The sequence below is a fragment of the Nansenia antarctica genome, assembly GCF_963989245.1.
Source record: "Nansenia antarctica genome assembly, chromosome: 3".
In the NCBI taxonomy this organism is placed as follows: domain Eukaryota; kingdom Metazoa; phylum Chordata; class Actinopteri; order Argentiniformes; family Microstomatidae; genus Nansenia; species Nansenia antarctica.
This window is the reverse complement of record NC_137688.1, coordinates 41,280,477-41,303,477: the sequence shown is the minus strand read 5'-3', so window position 1 is coordinate 41,303,477 and position 23,001 is coordinate 41,280,477. Positions and strand designations below refer to the sequence as shown.

Below are 23,001 nucleotides of genomic sequence, written 5' to 3'. Positions count from 1 at the left end.
TGCTATTGTGAAATCATTGTGCTACTGTAGCTACAGTAGATTGTATGTCAGCCACGCCAAGGTTAAGACAGGCTAGACACATGGAACACAACATTGGTGCTGCTCTTTGTAATGTACAGTAACTAGCCTTTTAATGTGATTCCCCATTTTTATGGACCCAGTCAGGCCTTTCTGTTTCTCCATTGTTACACACAAATACCGCCCACAATGAAAAAAACCACTCCATCCTTTACTCCAAGGGGTGCAAAGCTTTAACATCCTACTTTAAACACTGCTAGCATGTCACTGTAAGCCTCACTGTAGTCAGTCAATGCTAGCATACTGCTAGGCGTAGCATGTCATTGTAAGCCTCACTGTAGTCAGTCAATGCTAGCATACTGCTAGGCATAGCATGTCACTGTGCAGGGAAGCAGCAGATGTAGGCTAATCAACAGATCAGTTGTCCATAAGACATTATTGTTTGCAGGGATTATTTGGCCAGCCCACCTGCTGCCCTCCCTGGGCCATGGTTGAGGAGAGGAGCAGCACGGAGCTGTTGAGGAAATCCCACTTTAGTCACCCGCTCCCTGGATTAGCACAATGCTAATGTGGCCCGGTGAGGGTTGATTGATTGATTGATTGAATTTATTCGAACAATTAGGAATGCACGTACAGTACAGTGAGTGGAGAGCTCATCTCTGTCCCTGAGGGGATGGTAGTCCATGTATTTAAAAGGGGCTCTGCCAGGCTTGCAGTGTGCCTCAGTGAGCACACAATAATGGAGTCACTAAGGAGTGTGCTGACCCGACGGAATGACTAAACGACCGTAACATGTGGTCTGTGATGTCAGTGAGCAGGTAAATCATGATGGACGAGGATGATGCATGCACCTGTCCCTACCCCTGATCTAGTGGCACATGTCATTGCTAGACCCTTCAAGTATGCTTGATTGAGAAACCTTATTGTCAAGTGGCTTATGATCGATGCATTTCCTCTAGTAGCGCAGCCTCTATCCCAGCAACATGTTTACATTTATTATAAGTATACTTAAGTAGGAAATAAAATGGGTCATTTTAACACGTGCCAACCGGTCCCCTTAGAGTACTGATTACTCTTTGAATAGTATTTAGACACTACTTTAATATACTTTCATATATTTAAGTACAGCTTCAGTGGTTGTTAAATTACCAAAAATAAGTATACTTGAGTATACCTTTCTTTTGCTTGGCCTAGTAACACTCTTTAAAGAGAATCTTTTGTCTTGGCTTGAGGGAGTAACAGATCTCAGTGGTTTTAAAACTCATAAAAAGTAAACTAAGTAGCCGTGGGCATATTTGTCACTCTCCCCTGTGTATTATTGCTGTGTATGGTTTATGCTGTAGCTTTTGATTTAGGGCATCTGAAGGTTGTACAGTATTTCTCCTAACACTCATTATGTGAAAGAATGATGCTATACAGTACACACAGACACAGTTTTCAAACTTGGCTTTTTTTATACACAAAACCACAGGCCATAATGTAAGTACAGATTTTTAAGGTGAACGGTGAAAATATGATTTTTTCATTCCCTTACAGTCTCAAAATGTTCTCGCCTCTGAAAACATCCAGTGGATTTTCTCTCTCTCTGTTGATTCAGTCTTTATCCCTAAAGTAGTCCGACTCCCATGAGGTTCCATAGACTTCCCATAGTGAAGCACTCCCTCACCTTGGCAGTGTGGAGGGAGCTGAACGCTCAGCCAGCTTCCTAAATGATCAGAGCCTCAGTGCTGCTTTAAGAATCAGTCCCTTATTATCCTCTAGGGATGAGATGACAGTCTTCTGTTTCTCTCATCTATGGATTAACACAAGCCTGCACCCTTCCGTCTGCTGCATATCCTGCTCATGAATACCTGAGATTAGTGAAGAGTAACAGAGGAGACTCTAAAATACCTCCCTATGAGTTTTAAGGGTTGGTCGCCAACCGGTCCCCTTACATTCTTTGATCTCCAAGAAACCAGCCCAAAACGCATGGGACACACACACACGCATGCAGGCGCGTACACACACACACACACACACACACACACACACACACACACACACACACACACAAACATGTTTCACTCTGGTGGTTGATTCTCAATCTTTCAGTGTTTTTAATTTGTGTCACTTGCTGAAGGACTGTGTCACTTGCTGAAGGATTGTGTGTGTGTGTGTGTGTGTGTGTGTGTGTGTGTGAGATGAGAGCTACTTATGATAAGCCCCTGCATTGGCGCTGGGCACTCTCAGAGCTCCTCTGCCCTGCCCAGCATTGGCATTCTCCAGGATTACTGTGGCGGCACTGAAGCCCTTCAAAGCCAGGCGTCGTAGCTGCAGATCCCTTTGCTGACATATGCCCTCTAAAAGAAAAGCTAAAATTAGATCTGGGATCTGTAATTAAAGCAGCTAAAACTCACACGTGTGGGTGGGTGGGGGGAATGCATTAAGTTTGTACTCCAACATGGTGCGTGTGCGTGCGTGCGTGCGAGTGTGTGCGAGTGTGTGTGTGTGTGTGTGTGTGTGTGTCTGTGTGTGTGTGTGTGTGTGTGTGTGTGTGTGTGTGTGTGTGTGTGTGTGTGTGTGTGTGTGTGTGTGTGTGTGTGTGTGTGTGTGTGTGTGTGTCAGAGACAGGGGTAGTAAAGCACAGAGTGGGTTGTTTCACACCTCCCAATACCTTGACAGCAGCTTTTAGCACGTCTTCAGAGGCTAGTCGGCTCCTTCTCACATGTGTGCCATGTCAAACCTCAGGACTTTCATTGGCCCCTGCGGGCAGGTCTGTGAGGATCCCACCTCACCACCTCACTGCCTCACACCACTCTCCAGATCAAACACCAACAGCTTCTCTTTTTATGCCCACCACCAAGCCTCCTTCTGAAATTCTTTCCTTTTTTCCCCTCTCCTGGGTTCATCTGAAATGCTCAGAAAGCAATGGCGCTGGCCCAACGGGTGTGTGCGTGCGTGCATGAGCATGTGTGTGTGTGTAGTGGTATGACACTCCTGTCTATATTTCATCTTTGCTGGGAGTGTGAGGGTGGCTGCAGCCATGCATGCAGATCTCAGCTCCCAGCAGGATTGATGGAACCACTCTCAACCCCCCACCCTGGGCCCAGATCAGCAGGAGTTAATGAAATTGAATTGATTTTCTTGTACCTCCCAGGCCTGCATGCAGCATTTAATCGGGGAATGAAATCGGCCCGAAAAATGCTTTACATTTGCTCATTTATTTATTTGAATTCTACCCATAAAATATTGGACAATGCAAATGTAAAAATGGAACAGAATTATTCAAAGCCTACTTCCACCACGCTAGCCGTCCCACAGGATAGGGATTCAATGACACACGTAACCCTGCCAGCTGAACTATAGATCACTAGCTAAAGTTAACAAGTCCAAGGAAGCGTGACATGAATCATAGTTGTTTTCATTTGGTTCACTATTACAAAAGCACAAAGTCGGCAAGAAAGGGTCTCCTATTGAGAGGTTGGTCGGCTGAGAAGTGCAGGGTTTGCATTTTGTTTAATTCGTACATAAACATTTCTGTGGCCCTCCCTGTCTTGATAAAGACCGTGTCAGCCCAGTCACATTGATGAGAGGAGACGGCAAAAGGGGATTGTGAGGCAGGGTTACAGCTCTGTCTCTCCCCTCCTCACACTTAAGGATGGATTATGGCGTCTCAATGGCTTGAGCTCAAGCTGCAGATGGCTGCATCCCTCCCTCCTTCTCTCCCTCCTTCCTTCCTGCTATCTCTCACCCTCCCTCTATTCCTCCTCTCCTCCTCTGTTTTTGTCGCTTGTTTCTCTGGCAGGTGGCTGGACCCTTTGGGAAGGGACACACACAGTGTTCGCTGTTGTAGCAGAACACGGTCTGCTTTCATCAGAGGGGTGCCACTAGAATTCTGATGAGTCACAGTCTGGATGCTCACAGATGGATCACCTAAAAGGTGCTGTGTGTACGTCTGTTGTGGAAGTCTCTGGAAATCTGCCACCTTCGAAGTTCCAAACAACAACAACAACAACAACAAAAATATAACCCTCCTAAATGGACTTGCAATTTTAGACATTAGCTGTTGTGTTTCCACATGTGGGTACGATGGACAGAAAGGCGAACATTGTTCCACACCAATACCCCAGTCAAATTGTTAACAAACCAAACAAAAAGCCTGAACCATTTTCTCATGGGCAAGCTTGTTCCCCTCAGCTTAACCCAGAAAAAGAAGGTGCTTTGCATGCCATTTAATGTAGCATCCAAGAGAGCAAGCTTATGATAATATTGGAATTCTAGAATTCTAGAAAACATACCGTAACATATTAATACCCTTCAGCTACTGCTGCTAAACAAAGTTGACATTTGAGAAGGGAATTGATATTTTTCTAACCTTTTGAATGTGTCAGGAGGACTGGGTGAATTAGAACACAGATGGCTTGTACTCACAAATGTCAGCACAGTGAGTGCTTGGAGAACTGGAGTAAAATGGCATTATGTAAGTGTGAACGACTGTAGTGTAGCCGGTGCTGCTCGCATCCCAAACAAACCAGCTCCATCCTCATGCATTCCCTATTGGACAGACTCATCGATGACTGTCAGAATTGATGACATTTTATATACCTCACCTCCAAATGATACTTTGGAAGTCTCTCACAAGAAAATTACTTTACAAACTTTGTTAGATTGTTAGATTCGTGTTTGACTGAAATACTAATAATAATACTAATACTAAGAATAAAAGTACTTTTATCACTCTGTCCATTTCGAAGAGTAAATGGAATGGACTGCACTAATATAGCGCTTTATTCCAAAGCGCTTTACAATGGCCTCTCATTCACACATTCACACACCAAGGCGCTGGCCCGCTCATTGGGAGCAATTTGGGGTTCAGTGTCTTGCCTCACCTTGACAGGAGGAGCCGGGGATCAAACAGCCGCCCCTTACTGACTATTGGACAGACTCATCGAATTGATGCATGGCATGTTATATACCTCACCTCCAAATGATACATTGGAAGTTCCTCACAAGAAAATTACAGTGCAAGCTTTGTTAGATTGTTAGATTCGTGTTTGACTGAAAACAGTACTTTTATCATGTCCATTTCGAAGGGGTACCATATCCTCTGCATCGAATGGGGGAACTGATATTGTATGATGTCCATGGTCCATATTGTGTTTCTAAGTCCTGCCTGTGTAGGCTATTTTAACACACACGCTTTTCCCATTGGGCTCGTACATTACCACAGCCAATTGTTTCATCATCATAGTGAGGAGAGTTGGTTCGACGGAGAGCAGAAGAGAAGAGCCAAGGAAACTCTGCCAGGCAACCATCCACACACTTCTCCTCGTAGTCATCGGCTTTCTTTCTTCCACTTGCATCATTGGGCCTATTTTGGCAGGGCATAACAGACAGGGCAAAAAGACTCTCTGGATGAGGAGACATGTTAAAACACAGCCTGGCTTGGCTTCCGTATCTCAAGACATGGAGCGTATTTCTATTTAAATGTGTCAGTTGCATTATGGTCGACTGACTATTCAGAAGATTATCTCCATTCACTTGTTGACGAGCGTGACCGTCAGATTGTCAGGCATGGTCAGTTTACATCAAGCCTGTCTGTGGTCATTGCCAAACACCAATGATGTGAGTCAGACAGGATTCTACAAGTGTCATTTCCTGTACAAGACATGTCCTTGGAGTGTCACGCCGTTAAATCAAAGTGAAATGTGTTTCATCGACGCCATTTTCTTTCTTTTCTTTTTTTATTGTAGCCTTATAACCGTTACACCTAGAAACTTGATGGCGGTAGCAAAGTACAGTAGATAACGGAGAACCAGAGAATCTCTCACTATGGGCCTTTGAGGACAACTCGGTAAGATTATATTTCTCCTAACCATGAAAATAGGCTGAGAATGTGAAAACGTAAAGGCCAGTGCTTGACCCTAACACCAGACTTTAGAAAGTGCTTTTTGGGACCGACCACAGCGCTCTTCACTGAACATTCTTTATCATGTGAGCTCCTTCCTTGATCACTACCAATTTATAATACCGTTTAGCACTATTTTAGACTACATACTGGATCTTTAAAGCATTATTACACTGAATGCAATGTAACCCGTAAAACGTTAACCCACACACACACACATCCAAATCACGTCACTTTCCTTTTTCTTTTTTCAGATATTACCAGACAGGTTGTCATATAGGAGAGTTCCCTTAGGGCCAGCCTGGGAGGGGTTAATGCACGGTAGTGTTGGTGACGTCATGTGTAGAGAAAGTGGAGGTTGTTCCTCCCCCACAAAGACAACTGGGTTGAGCATGTCTTTGTCCAGGCTGGAACCTGAGACAGCAGAGGGAGAGCGGAGCTCTACCCTCACAGTGTATCAGGTTCCACAGTCAGGTAGAAACACCAGGGCAGGTTCACCCCCACACCCGGTCTGTCTGTCTCCTCTCATCCAGGGGTTCTCTCTGACTCTGGTCTGTTCTATGGTGGCTGTCCTAAGGCCTTCCTTCACCTGTCCTGGTTACTCATGATGAATAACCATCCGCCCCAGCAACCGATACATTAATGACAGTAGTAATGAGTCTCATTATTGGAAACGACACACACACGCACACACGCACACACACACACACACGCACACACGCACGCACACACACACACACACACACACATAATCATGAGATACACACACATCTATTCTGTATAATTCTGTGTATGCACTCACACACACACACACACACACAAACTGTTGGATTTGTGGGATTAAGGGAACTCCTGCAGAGATAAAACAACATTTCTGTCTTATCCTGGCATTCCGGGAGCAACAGCATGGAATTGGGATCAGCTGCGAGACAGAGAGACAGGAAAGATGAATGGAAGAGAATGATGGCGTTTGCAGTAAGGGTTCGTTCGTGTATAAGAGTTAATCCAGTTCTTTACATGAAAAGAATAGGAAATTGCATGGGGATGAACATAAACCTTGTTGGTAAGCTCCCAGAGAAGATAAGGAAGCCTACCAGGATCAGGTGGCCCAGTCAAGATTCCTGATGGTATCTCTGAGTTTGAAAAATCCTGCTTCCTGCCACAGTGACTGCTGTTGTGAGTGTTAACATGTCACAGACATTCTCCTCTCCAGAACTTTCCACAGTCCCTATACTCTGATTACACTTACAGAGCCGAGCTGAGCTGAGCTATACTGGGCTAGCCTGGTTACACATCCACCATGGTTGCAGGAACATGTGACCCATTGTCCCAGTCAGCACAGTATGGTTTGAGGTAGCCCTGTAGTGCGTCAAGCCCCGTGGGTGGGAGTCTCACTATCTGTCAACAGAACAGGTCTTCTGGTCATTCCCAGGCTTCAGATTTGGAGGTAGAAGTACACCAGAGCAACAGCCACTGTAACCTAGGGTCGCAAAATTCCAGTAAGTTTGGGAAACGTTCCGATAGTTTCCATGTGGAATTTTTGCAACCGTAACTGTACCTAAAGAGGCTCTCTGTAGGAACACCAAACCTGGAGGATTTGTCCTTCTGGCCTTCTGCCTGCCTTACTGTCTGTCAGGATGGGTAAGCCTGGTGATGGAGCAGTGTTGTGACAGCGATGAGGACAGCGATCACTGAGGGGATGGATGGATGGTGGTTTAATCTGTGCTCAGGGGCCCCAAAGAGGATTTGAGGGGAAGAAAAAAGGGGGCAATTAGGGGTGGCTGGGTGGGGGGATGGAGTGGAGGACGGTGGGGTGGCTGGGTGGGGGGATGGAGTGGAGGAGGGTGGGGGGGGGGTTCAGGGAATAACGGCCTATGCCGTGAGATGCATTTTGCCTGTGGAGGGGAAATGCCCCTAATTAGAGCATGTGAGAGTGCTGTTGTTGGACGTGGTTACACGCTAAAACACGCGACGTGATGGCTGTCTTTGTCTGTCGGTGAAAGTGTGTGTTGGGGGGGGGGGGGGGGGAGGGTATGAACATGTAATTAGCTGAGGGGCATCCGGCCTTCTGCTGTTTTGGTGCATGGGGCCTGGATCTCATGTTGGCCGGCGCTGTAGCACAGCAGCTGTGGTTCCTGCTGTTCTCACGGTACGAGAGGCCCGAGGTATTCATTGACATGTTGATGTGGTGATTGTAGTAAACACCCTATGCAGGACTAAGCTTTTCCGCCGTGCTGTCCCAACACAAGCGATCAGTTAACTTGATTATCACTCTCTCTCACCCTGGGTATTCATTGACTTGACAGCTGAGAGCTGTGTTCAAGACCCCCCCCCCCCAAAAAAAAATCTCTCTATATCTTTATTTTATTTTGAAATCTCTGTCCTCCTGCGTGTCCCTGCCACACGTGTTTTCCTCCCGTGAAACTGTAGTCGTCGTGTAATTGCTCATATCAGTAGTGCCGTTTCTGAGTCAAGTGGACAGGGTCCAAGGTCCCCTCTTGTGTAGCTGTACTGTAAAGGAGATTTCCCTCTCTCTGTGTTACAATAACAATGTTGTTTAACCTCTCACGGGACCACAATGCAGAGTGATTCACGCGGGACCTGATTCAAGGCTATCTGAGTGATTCCACCAGCATACACACTCCACTGTAAGGAGGCCTAAAGTACTGTCGTCATAGAAATGTATCAATGCTTTTATTATTTCAATGCCCTCTACACGTTGCACTAAATGCCCTGTCACAGAAAGGCATTGAGCTGGACTAACAGGCGGGAGGGAGCGTCAGGTAGTATTATGAACACTGGCCCAGGCAAATGAATAGTGTGGCTGCAGGATTTGCTCTACAGCCAGGGAGCGGAATCGTCCTGACAGTCTGTGACTAGACTCTTTTCGCTTGTCTTCTTCTGTACATCAGATACAGGAGCCAGGCTTACCAACAAACGCACGCACGCACACACACACACACACACACATATGTACAACACACACATGTATTCATCGGGGACATCATCAATAGTGCTTCCCGAACCCATGCAAGGCGATGGATATGAGAGCTTTCAATTCATTGTGCGAAATGATGTCAAACGCATGACCAATAGGCTTTGTAGGTGACACGATCAGATCACTCATGAATGCCTCAACAAGAAAATCACAAGTCACATTTTAGGGCTCAAAGTAACTATCCCTGAAAAGTGTGCCTGTGTTACCCTGCTTGTTGTGTAAGTATTTCTGTTGTCACCTCTGGTCATCTCTAGCCCCTTTCTGTGCTCAAGCTTCCATCTCTGTACAGAAAGGAACCCTGTGTCTGTCTGGTCCCATCTCCCCTCACTGTATGGGGGGCTAGAGTCCCGTCTACAGCTCTGCATCAGGCCCACGGCTCTAAAACTAGACTCCTGACTCTCATCAACACGGAACGGATGAGTCCTTAATGATGGCGATGAGTAAATGAATTCACAGTACATATGAGAGGTTCTGCTGACAGGGCATTCCCTCTGGTAATCGATACCTTTTTTTTCTTTTTTCCTTTACGTTCATTATTAATCGCTCTCTAGCCCCCTGCTGACACAGTGACCCCAGTGGACTAGGATTACTGATGTCTCGTCATGCATTAACCTCACACCCGACCCCCCCCCCCCCTCTCCTCTTCCTCCCTCACCCCTCCTCTCCTCTCCACTATCCCCCCTCTCCTCTTCCTCCCTCACCCCTCCTCGCCTCTCCACTATCCCCCCTCTCCTCGTCCTCCCTCACCCCTCCTCTCCTCTCCACCATCCCCCTGCTCGGGTCCGCTCTCCCTGCGGCTGATCTGATTCACATCAGCTGGGGAGCCGGGGGGCAAAGTGCACACGGTCATGTGTCTGGTCACATGGGCTCTGTGTCCCTGGGGACCTCTTGTCCGGTGACCCAGTGGCTAAACAGATTAAAGAAGTGTAGCACCCTGGTCAATAGGGACATTGTGCCCCCCTGGAGGCACGGAGCACAGGCTACTGACCTACTCTGGGCACTTAGTTTTCCTCTAATCTGTTTTATGTACTGTCGGAATGGCGAGGGCAGGAAAAGTCTGTTCATCAAAGGGTTTGTGTTTTAGCCCAATCGAAGGACAGCTAGAGCTGCAGGGCTTGTGGCGTTCATCCAGAAACAGTCAAGTTATTTTAGTCTCCAGCACGTTGGGGAGCCATGAAAAGGTATGCAAAGGAGCATTTTGGCGCCCGTGTGACTGTACCTTTCAATGTGCCCATTGTTACAATGAGAGGCCTGACTGCAGTCGATGATAGTGATAATGGTATCCCATCCATGCTAGGACATGAGGATTGTACCAGGCATAACTGTGTCTGCCTGGCCCCTTGTCCCCCACAAATCCCCCCACCCACCCCCGCTTGATCCCCCCAATCCCTGGCCCAAGAAGCCCATATGGCTCTGCGGGGCGTCTGCAGACCTCTATATTGTAACACTATGGACGTCTCATTAAGACGTCTCAGGGGATCAGCCCTGATTGCACTGATGGCCTTTTTTTAAGGTTCCCTTTGTGCTTCTGACTGGCCTGACTGTTCCATACAGTACACCCCTCCCCCCCCCCATAGCCTATTGCAGTCACCAGTGTGAATGTTTCATGGTGACATCATTAGGCCTTGGGACATGCTGTGTTGTCAGAGGGTTCCTAACGAGCCATGCCACCCATCTCATTTATGTCTCTTTCTGAAGAAAATGCCTAAATCAGGAGTTCTTTTGCGGGGCTGTGTGCAAACCCCCCCCTTCCCCAAGATCTCAGATCTTAGGCCTAGGCTACACTGCGCCGGATTTGGCTGAAACGGCGATGATCTGATATCGTTTGCACCTCACGGCTACACGACTCCGCCGAATTCGTGAGTTCAGAGAATTTCCGTATCGTTTTTGGAGTCGTGTGGTCGGCGATTGGGTGTGTTTTTCGATAACGATGACGCGGACACCCACACATGTATTGCGGTTTACTTAATACTGTTCAGCACATTCAATGCATGACTTGTGCTATATAGGCTAAATAAAATGATGAAAGCGGCAAGTAACAAGTGTGCACATCAAAGGTCTAGGCATTAGGCACGTAACATCCATATGCTGTATAAATAAAGTTTGATTGATTGATGTATGTGCGCATTGCGTACGACCCAACCATTCAGCGCAAGTCTTGTGCTATAAATAGCCTACACTTACCAGTGCTGTGATATTATTTATCGTAGAAACATCTTAGCAAGAGGCACTTCAACAATTATCACAAAGTTTATTATGCATCAGCTCTTTTTATACAACCTAAATTTACACAGATGAATAACGTATACATGCCATATGTTGGATGCAGATGTAATGTAGCCTAAGTGGAGATTGATTGGGAGTTGACAATACTACCGAATTAATGAAAATGAATGAATTTCTATTATTTTAATGGTACTGTCTCAATTATATTTTTATCATTTTCTAGGTCTACCATAACGCGCATGCCCAGTGTACCTGAATACGCGGTTCCATGTGGCCAGAGATTCTTTTGTGCGACAATGAGAAAACGCTTGTGTGGCCGGAGATCGAAACTGTGTTTCGTCGTCGTTTTGTGGTCGTGTAGCCTAGGTCTGCTGCTGGGGTGGGAAGAGAGGGAGGAACAAAGAGCCAGCCGTCTGACCCAGACCTGCCTCTCACCCGCCCCCGCTTCACCCTCAGACAGGCAAATCAGCAATCAATATATCATGAGGGGAGGGGGAGGTACAGAGTACAAAGACCAGGCTTAGCGTAAAGGAAATGTAGCCTTGGCAGAGCCCCCCCCCCCCCCCCACTGCCTTAAAAGGAAAAGAGACAAAAATGAACACCTCAGACATGACAGAGAAAAAGAGTGGGAGGAAGAGAACCTTTTATATGTATAGATGGACAGATCAGGCTCCAACTTGTGCACTTTTCCTCTCCAGTAATAAAACTCTGAATTTGTCAAAATAAATCTGAAGAGGGAGGGGGAAGATGAAAGGGCAACTACATAAAAGCCAATGGCTCAGAGAAAGTAATCTGGCTTTATTATACAGTACAGTTATGTGTGTGCGTGTGTGCGTGCGCGCGTGCGTCATAGCTGAGTCACAGAGCTGCTGATACAGGCTCTGTCCAGGGATGTAGTGTTACCCTGTCCAGGGATGTAAGTGCAGGGTGAACGCAAGTTAACACCATCTATGCACCTTTTCCCTGTGGTGAATACCTTTTATGAAAATCAGCAGATTTTTTTTTTTTTCTGTTAGAATTTACACATAGCTTTTTCTCAAGTGTCCAGCATTTAACTGCCTCTAATGATACCTTCTAACATGACAGGATACAATGACATATACACACATTATTAACATGTCCTATCCTTCTTGTGTCTTACAGTGAGGGGGTCTTCAAATGTCCAGAGGATCAGCTACCCCTGGACTATGCCAAGGTACAGTACAGTTTCAACCTACACACATTCAATTGAACAGGAGTATGGTCTGCCTACCAGTGTAGCAGTAGCAATACCTTTAACGCCTGGGCCACACCGTATACCTCTCCCTCAGCAGCGCGTGTGCATCATTTCGGCACCCATATTAACAGGTTAGAGTAGCCACACAGTGTGAGACGCGCGACTCACGCAGGCTGTGTGGCTACTCTAACCTGTTAACATGGGCGCCAAAATGAAACGCACACATGCTGCTGAGGGAGAGGTATACGGTGTGGCCCTAGGCGTAACCTATGGCCCTACTAGCAATTGTCCTCCCCACATGACCTTTTGGAGTACTCCTAAAGCATCTCACGATTCACACTCTGATCATGAATGAAGATCTGTGTGTTCCGTGTTCCATGATGTTTCCTGGGGCAGCACGCTAAAGCTATTTCGCTGTGAATGTGAAGGACTCGTGACTCATCATGGTGGTGTCCCTTGCCCCAAGCCTAGAGAGAGAGAGAGAGGGAGAGACAGAGAGAGAGCTCAGACAACTAGCCGTCCTAGTGTATGTCCGCTAATTGTGCTAACGAATGGCCACAGGCTACTCATCTCTGTCGGAATGTCAAGAGTTGACGGTGATCCTTTTTTAGATGCAGAGTTTGACCAAACTGTTCTCTCTTGTCTTGTATTACTCCACTGCTCCACTGTGTGAAGTATTCAGCATCATATACAACTGTTGTTTTAGTTTATTTCTGTATGAGTGGACCATAAAAGGCAATATTCTTCCTCATCTTCACAGCCCAAAGTCAATACTAATATTTTTAGGTATTGTATTGGAGGAAGGCATTGGGTTGATCTAAAACCCACTCCCAAACAACACTAGCTTTGTGAGAGGGAGGGAGGGGGGGAGAGAGAGAGGGGGAGAGGGAGAGAGAGAGGGAGAGAGAGAGAGATAGAGAGAGAGGGGGGGGGAGAGAGAGAGAGAGGGGGGGGGGGAGAGAGAGAGAGAGAGAGGGGGGGAGAGAGGGAGAGAGAGAGGGGGGGAGAGAGGGAGAGATGGGGAGAGAGAGAGAGAGGGGGAGAGAGAGAGGGAGAGAAAGAGAGAGGGAGAGAGAGAGAGAGAATCACATTCAAATCTCTTTAATTGAACTGCTGGCTTCATTTTCTACATTTCTCTTAAGCATTTAATCAGATTATGCTTGGGTAAAAAAAAAAAAGAAGAACAAGGATGTACTGCTGTATTCAAAGTGATAGAATGTCTGATTTCCCTATTGTGCCCAGTGAGCGAGGCAGTGAATGGATAAGGACTTAATTCTGTACTCAATGAGAGGATCTCAAGCTTAACAAAAGCAATCAAAGCACTGATGACCACTCAAGGACCATCTCTCAGTTACTGTACAATCTCACTTGACAGTTTGGAAACTTGTGTTTAATGTGTCATTCTGCCTTTAAAAAAAAAACATGTGCTCCTGACATTGTCATGGTAACAAGTTCTACATTAGCATGCTGAAGTCGGTTAAGAGTTTATAGCTATAGCTATAATCCAGGGAGCCTGCAAGTTAACACTGCAGCTTGCACTCCACATACAACAAATGGTTCTACATAGGATAAAAAAAGGTGCCATATAGAACAGGGACAAGCCAGAGAACCTTTTGTTTGTGTACGGCAGTGACTGCAATGAAGGGGGACTGTAGTCAGGATGGAGTATGCGAGTGACTGCTCCCCACAGGGACAATGTGTTCATAGCACACCTGTCAGGCATGGTTATTTACTGCGGCCTTCACAGCCTCCCAGTCGCCTGGAATTGACCCCCTGCCGGTGACCAGATCGCAGGGTAGTGCTCATCACACACTGTCCTTGACCTCCCCATCATCACACTCTCAATTCTACTAATGCTCCTTATTTCACCCAGCATATTATTTTGCTAACCCCAGTTAAGTTGAGAAGTAATAATGTTTTTTGTACCCTTTTTTTGGAAATGTGTCTCGCAATACAAAGGTATAGCAATCATAGAACGTCACAGTCACAATACAAACTTGAACAACAGACATAAATGCATACAAGTGGGTCACTGGGGGGGAATTATGATTGATGGACCTTGCTGAATAGACTGATGCCAGTGTGTATGAATGATTTTGTGATTTGTATTGTAAGGGTCTGGGATGTACTCTGGGACTGTAGCCAACTCTTCCAAACGCAGACAGAGTAAAATCCAAGTTTGAGCTCCAAAGAGCTTTACTCCCCTGATCCGCCTGGGACGTTAAAAGGTCATTATTGCAGTCTCCCATGGATCCCGAGGTTGGAACAATGAGAGAGTGTTAGGGTTTAGTTTCTCCTTCTTTGTTGTCTTCTTTCCTCATGAGCATGTGATTTTTGGTTGTAAAATCTTTGTTTATTGGATTTTCCAAGAGCATGCAATTGTGAACATTATAAAAAATAAAAAGGTACATACACTCTATAGAAAAGACTTAAATGGAAATGAAATAGAACAATTAAAAGAAAAATGACATAATACGGTTGTAAAATCTTTTTGGTTGTGATCTGCGTCAATTGCTATGGATTGTGGTAACACATTGACATGCCATTGTCAGACCTCCGTAGCATAATTTCTATGCCATCATCTTGGGCTATTCTTTGATCATATGAAACGTCATTGTTTGATAAAATTACAGAGTTCAATCACTTAAGTTACTTAAGTATATATCTTGCTACAGGATGTTTCTTCATTCCTTGTTTTAAGTATTATTCTGGTTCATAGGAAAATCAATAAAGAGAGCCTCTCTAAATGAATGTGTGTAACTACAGTTGAGCTGTTGTTTGTTTTGGGGACAGCTGTGACATTCTGAGGAAGTTACTTTTCTGGTTTGTTCAGGTGTGTGTGCTTTTCTATCATGAACTATGACAACAATGGCAGATAGTGGCTGTATAAGCAACTGTACAGCCAACTGTACAGCCAAACTGATTCATTTTCCACTAGTGTATCACGATTGTGACTAGCTTTTTGAACTTCCTATTTTGCTGTTTTGTTGTAGGATCCTCTTCGAAGAATATTCATTGTATTATGAATGCACTTGCGTATCAACATGATGCTTAATGACTTAATGTACTCGTGGAAAGACCATTTTCAGTTACAGTATCAGGTGATCTTCCATCACAGCATTGGGTTCCCACACACTGTCTCGCCAACACAGCAAATATGGTGGATATGTAACCAGGCAGCCAGTACAGCTCAGCTCTGTAGTGTGATTACGGATACATTATACTATACAGGTCAACTTTAGATTTGTGATCCAGTTCTGAGTGTGTGCTGGTTGTGTCCTGCAGATCTACCCAGACCCAGAGCTGGAGCAGCAGATCCTGGCCCTGCCTATCCGCTGTATCCACAGCGAGGAGGGATGCCGCTGGACGGGACAGATGAAGCAGCTCCAGGTCAGTCACCTTTTATCCTCATTTGATCCTTTTCGGTCTACCAGCCAGTTTTGAAGCCAATTGAAGCATAGCATTCACAAACCTTTGTTGGCTACCAAAGTGGCTGGTAAGATTTCCTTATTTACTCGGCAATGCCAAAAATCTACCCACATTTAGCGGGTGGCTGGTGTTAATCTTTTGCTATTTATGGGTTATTTGATAGTGTTTCCTGGCTGGGGCCTGACTAAATGCAGCCTGTGAAGGGAGCTTGTCTGTCTCGCTGCTGACACATTCCTCTCTCTCTCTCTCTCTCCTCTTTGCTGCTGCCTCCCTCAGGGCCACTTCTCCACCTGCGCCTTCAACGTGATCCCCTGCCCCAACCGCTGTTCCATTAAGCTGACACGCCGCGACCTGCCCGACCACCTGCAGCACGACTGCCCCAAGCGCAAGGTCAAGTGCGAGTTCTGTGGCTCCGAGTTCACCGGGGAGGCCTATGAGGTAAACAACAACCAGCGGCGGAGAGAGCTTGTTTTACAAACACACACATACACGCACACACACACACACACACACACACACACACACACACACACACACACACACACACACAGAAACCCGGAATAGGCCACAGGTTTTCTCCCTGAACACATGAAAGGCTGTCTTTGTAGTGTAAACTGCAGGAAGCCAAATACATTCATGTCACTCGCTTTAGAGACTGCCAGTGTATTTGGAAATAACCCGTGTTTTGGCCTGCGTGAGGGAGCAGAACTGTGATCCATTCATACTGTATGTGTGTTTCCCCTCTTCATCCTGGAGTAAAAGTGCCTCAGGGTTAGTTCTCACTAACACTTCTGTTAGTCTTTTAATAGGCTGCCCCTCCTCTATTTACACATGCCCAATGTGGGCTCCGCACGCCATAACAGAATAATTAATGTGGCTCCAACTTTATATAAGAATTATTTTTCACTTGATGAGGCAGATCATAAAACTGCACTAAACATTTTCCAGAACGGTTTATGTCCAACAGAGCGTAATAAACAGTGCTACTGAAAGTTGGGTTAGCTGGTTGTATTGCTGGATACCGTACCAGTGTGGAGTTGTTGACGTGTGTGTGTGTGTCATCTTCTCCTCCAGAACCACCAGGGCATCTGTCCCCAGGAGAGTGTGTACTGTGAGAATAAGTGTGGGGCGAGGATGATGCGCCGGCTCCTGTCCCAGCACAGCCTGGCCGAGTGTCCCAAACGTACGCAGCCCTGCAAGTACTGCGGCAAGGAGTTTGTCTTCGACACCATCCAGGTCAGTCATCAACACAAGCAAACACAAACACAGGCGCACACACACACACACACACACACACACACAAGAACTATGGACCAGAGTTGGGCCTTATTGTCTCGCAATCAAATGGCTGAATCTTCTATTCCTTGATGTGAATAGGTAGAAGTCTCCCCCATCAATGTAGCGTCTTTATTTCTACAGGAAAGGCTATTCAAGTTAGTAGACAAACTCACAGCTGTGAGAACTAAATTATATCAGTGTATTGGTGGCTTGTTTGGGGAGTGTTTTAGTTTTTTCCCTATTTGACTGGGGCAGATAATGGAACAGTGCCCTCTCAGTGGTAGATGAAGGAGAGGTTTCAGGCGCTGCAGCGTGGGATGGCATTGAGCCCGTGGCAGCATGAACGATAGCTTTCATGGTGCCCCTGCACTGTACCAAAGCGCTGTGTGAGCCTGGCTGGCAGCACCCACCCCTGACGGCACCTGCCATAGCATACACACATCCTGTTTGCAGGCACATTGGCCATTCATTCTCTCCTCTCCTCTCCTCCCCTCCCTTCCTCTCTACTCTCCTACTGTCCTCCTCTCCTCTACGCCCAGCTTATTCCATGGGCCCAGAGAAACCGTTTCCCCCACATGCTTGCTTTGTGCATGCTTTATTATGCAAAAACCAACTCCTTAATCAGCTCGTTTATTCAATTAATTAACCTTCATAGGCTGACATTTTGTTAAATATTGTATACACTACACTTGTTAATGAATGCTTCTTCTCATTTGACATTGACAACAAACATTCTAGGATGTATAGAGCTCTATATTCAGATCACATGATTTTGTTTCCTGCCTGACAGAACCATCAGTTCCATTGCCCTCGGTTTCCTGTTCAGTGCCCAAACCAGTGTGGCACCCCCAACATCGCCCGGGAGGATCTGGCCAACCATGTGAAGGAGAACTGTGGCAGCGCACTTGTACTCTGCCCCTTCAAAGACGCCGGCTGCAAACACAGGGTAAGGTTGACCTGCTAAATAAAAAAATAAAATAAAAAAAGTCCTACCTACAATCATAAAGGGTTCTTCGGCTTGTTAGGTAGAACCTCAGCATCTAAGAGGGTACTACTTACCGTTACACCCACCCCAAACCCTTAAAACAAAACAGACATGATTTATTTGTTTCCAAAAATGATGTTTTGTTGATGTTGTTTTGCCCTGGTTGCATTGCATGTCTGTACATAAACTGATGTCCAAAGCTCAAAGATATTCTCAAATATGCAGTGCTGCTATGCCTGTAGGCTTGATTTCACACTTTTCCAGTCTGACAGCACGTTTCTGTCTATTTCTGAAGCTGACGTCAATATGACAAACATGTGGAAAGCTCTCTGTGTAGAAGAACCAGATGGGGTATCATGTGTTGTGTAGTCATCTCTGTTTGTCCTGATAGTGGAATACTCAGTGTATACCGATGCAGATGGTCTGACAGAATACATAAAGGCTTTTCCCGGAATCTGGAGGCGTCAGCAGCGAGTACATCCATGCCTGTAGATGTTCAGTACAGTAAACAGAAATGTGTATGGCAGGCTCCCAACAGAGCAGCTGATCAGCCAATATAATATTCACTTACTCTATGAAGATGCTTGTGTGTGTGTGTGTAAACTAAGACAGGCTAGATAATGTATTGTGCATACAATATGCACAAAGCTGTCCTACCTATAGCAGAATAACCCTTTTTCTAATAGTGTAGTTTCGCTCTCCTTGCAGCAGACATTCACTAACCAGTCTCTTCTCTCTAGCAAAGCTCTAACTAGTCTCCTCTCTCTGTAGCAGTCCCCAAAGCTCTAACAGTCTCCTCTCTCTCTGGCAGTGCCCAAAGCTGGCCATCGGTCGTCACCTGGAGGACACCACCAAGGGACACCTGACCATGATGTGTAACCTGGTGGGGCGCCAGCGCCAGGAGATCCTGGAGCTGCGGAGGGACATGGAGGAGCTCTCCATCAGCAACGACGGCGTGCTCATCTGGAAGCTCAGCGACTACTCCCGCAAGCTTCAGGAGGCTAAGCTCCGGAACAACCACGAGTTCTTCAGCCCACCCTTCTACACCCACCGCTATGGCTACAAGCTGCAAGTTTCGGCGTTCCTCAATGGGAACGGTAGCGGGGAGGGCTCCCACCTCTCCATCTACATCCGCGTGCTGCCGGGGGAATACGATAACCTGCTGGAGTGGCCCTTCTCCTACAAGGTCACCTTCTCCATCATGGATCAGAGCGACCCTTCGCTCTCCAAGCCCCAACACATCACGGAGACCTTCAACCCTGACCCCAACTGGAAGAACTTCCAGAAGCCCTGCAGCACCCGGAACTCGCTGGACGAGAGTACCCTAGGCTTTGGCTACCCGAAGTTCATCTCCCACGAAGAGATAAAGAAGAGGAACTACATCCGAGACAACTCCGTCTTCCTCAAGGCTTCCATAGAGATCCCCCAGAAAATCATGGCCTAAAGGGATCTGGTTGATTTAGACGGGAGGGTGTAAGTCTGGTGTTTAAAGACTGAAATGAACACGTACCTAGAGAACTTCACCTCACACTTATCTTTTACATAAGTAACTTACTGTCCCTACAGGAACTCCACTGCAGACTTGGAGCTAATCTGTTTGGTTGAGTTGGCTGACTGACTGGAGGAGCCCAATATATTTAAATGGAGGACAAAGTGTTTGGTCTGCAGAACCATCACTCTCTGATTAATCTTATTTTTTATATGTTTGTTTTCTAACATTTTGTTTCTCAATCTGCAACAAAAAGCCTTGGAAATCCATAGTGCCTAGAGAGTTTATTTTAAGTTATATTTAGTTGTGTTATATTTCTGCAGAATAGACCTAACGATGAAGAAAGGATCAAGGTGAGTGTAGGGCTTTTCACAGGGCTTTGCACACAGAATGTTTGAATCTGGATCTAAACATCCTATCTGATCACACTGATCTAAAGAGTAAGGAGCTCATCACACAGAGTCAATTCCAACTGCCTTTTGTTTACATGCTTTTACAGAATCTCCCACTGATCCCATAACAAAACACCATTTAGCTAATGCAAGATCGCTAATAAACCTGTTGCTAGTAAGCAAACAAATTACAGCTGTGAATGAAGTGTTACTTCTAGTCAACTTATCCCAGTCTGTGACTCATATACAGTCGTTTAACACAGTGTGTAATGCTTAAAATGAAGGGATTAAGAAATCCTGACTTCCTGAAATCCGGATCTTCAAAAAAAACATCACTTTTATCCCAGGCAGTTTCCAGAGTGCATAATGCATGGGTAGAACAGATCTTAGAACCCAGTCAGGCTTCTTCTGAGTAGACATAGTAAGTACAGAAAAGTACATGTGCACTGAAGTGAGAGGGGAAAAGCCATGAGACCATTTTCTGGGTCTGGGTAGGGGAGAGACGTGCTCCAAGGCAACATAAACCATGCATGTTTCATGCGATACAACGTGGACCACATTTTTTGTACTGTAACCTGTATTCTTGAAATCCTCTCCCCGTGAGGGCTTTTTGCAGTGGAGGAACTGTTAAATGGAACCAAATTCTTTTGATATATTATGAAAAATGTGAGCAACTTTGTCGATAATACGTCACAGACTGACAAGTGGGACTAATCGGAACTCTGGGCTGTGAAGTGCGTTGTTTTTACTCAGCCAGGGCACGACGGTTGTTTGAAAGACAGAACATTATGCCTGTGTACCTCTGCAGTGATGTGGGAGCCACAGGACTGACTGCACCTCAGTGGTGTGGGGGTGGTTACCATGGTAAACAGTGTGCAACTTCACCAGAGCATACAAGCGACCATGCAGATTGGTTGAAGAGGAGCAGCCTTGTGCAATACACCTGTCAGAGGCCCCCGTTTTGCTTGAGAAAAACATTGAGTAAAGTTGCCCAAAATAACCGTAATATTTGTTAGGATGAGACATAATCGATTTCAGATTTCGATTACTGAAGCTAGCCAATTAATGGCGTGCAATAAGCACTATTTACTTATAATCTGTGGAATAATTATATTTTCGTAAAAAGAAAACATTGCGAAATACGCGGCACCATAAAAATGCTGTAGAGTTTTACCAGTTTTTAGGTATTTTTTGCTCAGCTCAGTGCTGTTTTGCTCAAGCAAAATGGGGCCTAAAGGCTCTGTCACACCATGAACATAGCTGTGGTGCGAGACTTTGATTATACATTCATGATGTACGTGAATATTGATGTAGAAATGCAGAAGCACATTCTCTGTCTTTTTATTCTACATGGAAATTCCTGGTTTCTTGCTATAATACCAGCCAATATTTTACAGTGATTTTAAGAAGTAAGAAAAAAAAGAAAACTTTTTGTAAGATTCTGTATTTTGCAAAGTACTTAAATGTTTTATACAACACTTTTTGTTGGCAAGTCGGGATTGAATTTGGGAATTTTATTGACCTGTTTTAAGTTTCATCTCTTTGACATCGAAGTAATTGGTTTGTTTGTTTGGTTTGGATCTCTCATATTCTGTCTGTATTATTTCTTCTTAAAAGTATTTATTTTAAGGAGCCATCATACCAAGCTTGATTGAAAAGATGGCACAAATGTTTTCATATGTTGATTTGATGAATGCTTGTCGTCAATTTCTCTTTTGAAATAAAATAATATCTATCAAATCTGCTTCACTACACTGCTGTTTATTATCTACAGTAGAGTATGGTTGTTGTAACTGGGGTCTGTGCTAACTGCTAACTGCTCTTGTAGCACATCCTAAATACGGTTCCTGGCTCAGTCATTTCATACATTGGCTTAAACTTTAAAGGGATAGTTCACTCTTTCTGAAATGTTTTGGATTTTTTGTAATCCAATGGGTAGTTATTTAGCAATGTACAGCATCTCCCGGTTTACATTTTTAGCAAACTAGCTAAATCACTACTCAATGTGTTGAAACAATGAATCAACAACATCCATGTTGTTTACAAAAATAATAATAATAAACAAACAAAAATAGTGATCCCTTTACATTTGTAGCAAAATGTGGTTTAAACCCGTCTGTAGTGATGGAAAGTTATTGCTGTGCTACAGTACTGAATATTCATTGAATTTGGCAACATTTGTTGAAATTCCTGGCTTTCTCAGCACTTTGGAGAAAAGCTATTAAATGAAATGCCTTTTCAGCCATGTTTTATTTATTGTACTTGCTCTTGTGCTGAGTGTCCAAGCTTCACAGTAGCATCTGATTACACACACACAGAAGCCCTCTCCTCCTTCTGCCTCCTTCTGCTCTGACACCTCCAGAGATGGAGAGGAGAGGGAACAGGGAAGGTAGCAGAGAGGAAGGGAGGCAGACACTTGCCATGCTTTGATGTGGTGCCAGGAGTGAATGATGTGCTTGTTGAATGTTGAATGTGGGGTTCAGGGAGGCAAAAAAACACTTTTACCTCAAAGTTACTCAAATGTCCCTCAGGAAAATGGTCATTTCCACTTATTTTAGAATAGGTGTGACTCTTCCCCAAAAGTATCACAAAAGTATAGCATTTTTCTGTCTAACTCATAACACCTTTTGTAAACACTGGAGGTCTGATGTTGAGTTAACTTAGTAATGCATAAAAGGGTGTACATGCTTTCCTAAGGATAATGCTCATATTCCTAATTATGTTTTTACTTTGAATGGCTCCTTATTTTTTGCTCTGGAAAATTGTTCCCCTGACAAAGTAGGTTCTCAGTCTTAAGGAGGGGTACTGGGTGGGACAGTCCCCTCTCTGTCCCCAGCTTAATGCCATTCCACACACTACTGTAGGTTTAAGAGCTGCCTTATATATAAAGTGAAGCATATTAACCAAAAGCCACACTGACAGCCTCAAAGTTTCCTGGCACTGGGAGTTCAAACAACAGCCTTGTGCTGTTCTGGGGCTCTGCAGCATGAAAATAGTAACAGCTAATTACATGTTAGAGTTAACTTCTTGTTTCCCATGCCGACCAGACCAGTCACGTGCGATGCCGCTCCAGTGTACAGGCC

The 23,001-nt window shown here is 45.2% G+C and overlaps 1 protein-coding gene across 1 annotated transcript in view; it reads left to right on the top strand.

Moving 5' to 3' along the window:
- Positions 1–20,221, top strand: part of traf4a (tnf receptor-associated factor 4a) — a gene marked incomplete at its 5' end in the record, with an annotated part of 30,503 nt that extends 10,282 nt beyond the window's left edge. Inside the window, 6 exons of the mRNA XM_080526564.1 lie at positions 12,273–12,324; positions 15,631–15,735; positions 16,051–16,212; positions 16,849–17,010; positions 17,843–17,998; positions 18,849–20,221. Of these exons, the coding sequence (XP_080382690.1) occupies positions 12,273–12,324; positions 15,631–15,735; positions 16,051–16,212; positions 16,849–17,010; positions 17,843–17,998; positions 18,849–19,481 (1,270 nt within the window). The 3' untranslated portion in view covers positions 19,482–20,221. The remainder of the gene's footprint in view (positions 1–12,272; positions 12,325–15,630; positions 15,736–16,050; positions 16,213–16,848; positions 17,011–17,842; positions 17,999–18,848) is intronic.
- Positions 20,222–23,001: the final 2,780 nt, after the last annotated feature.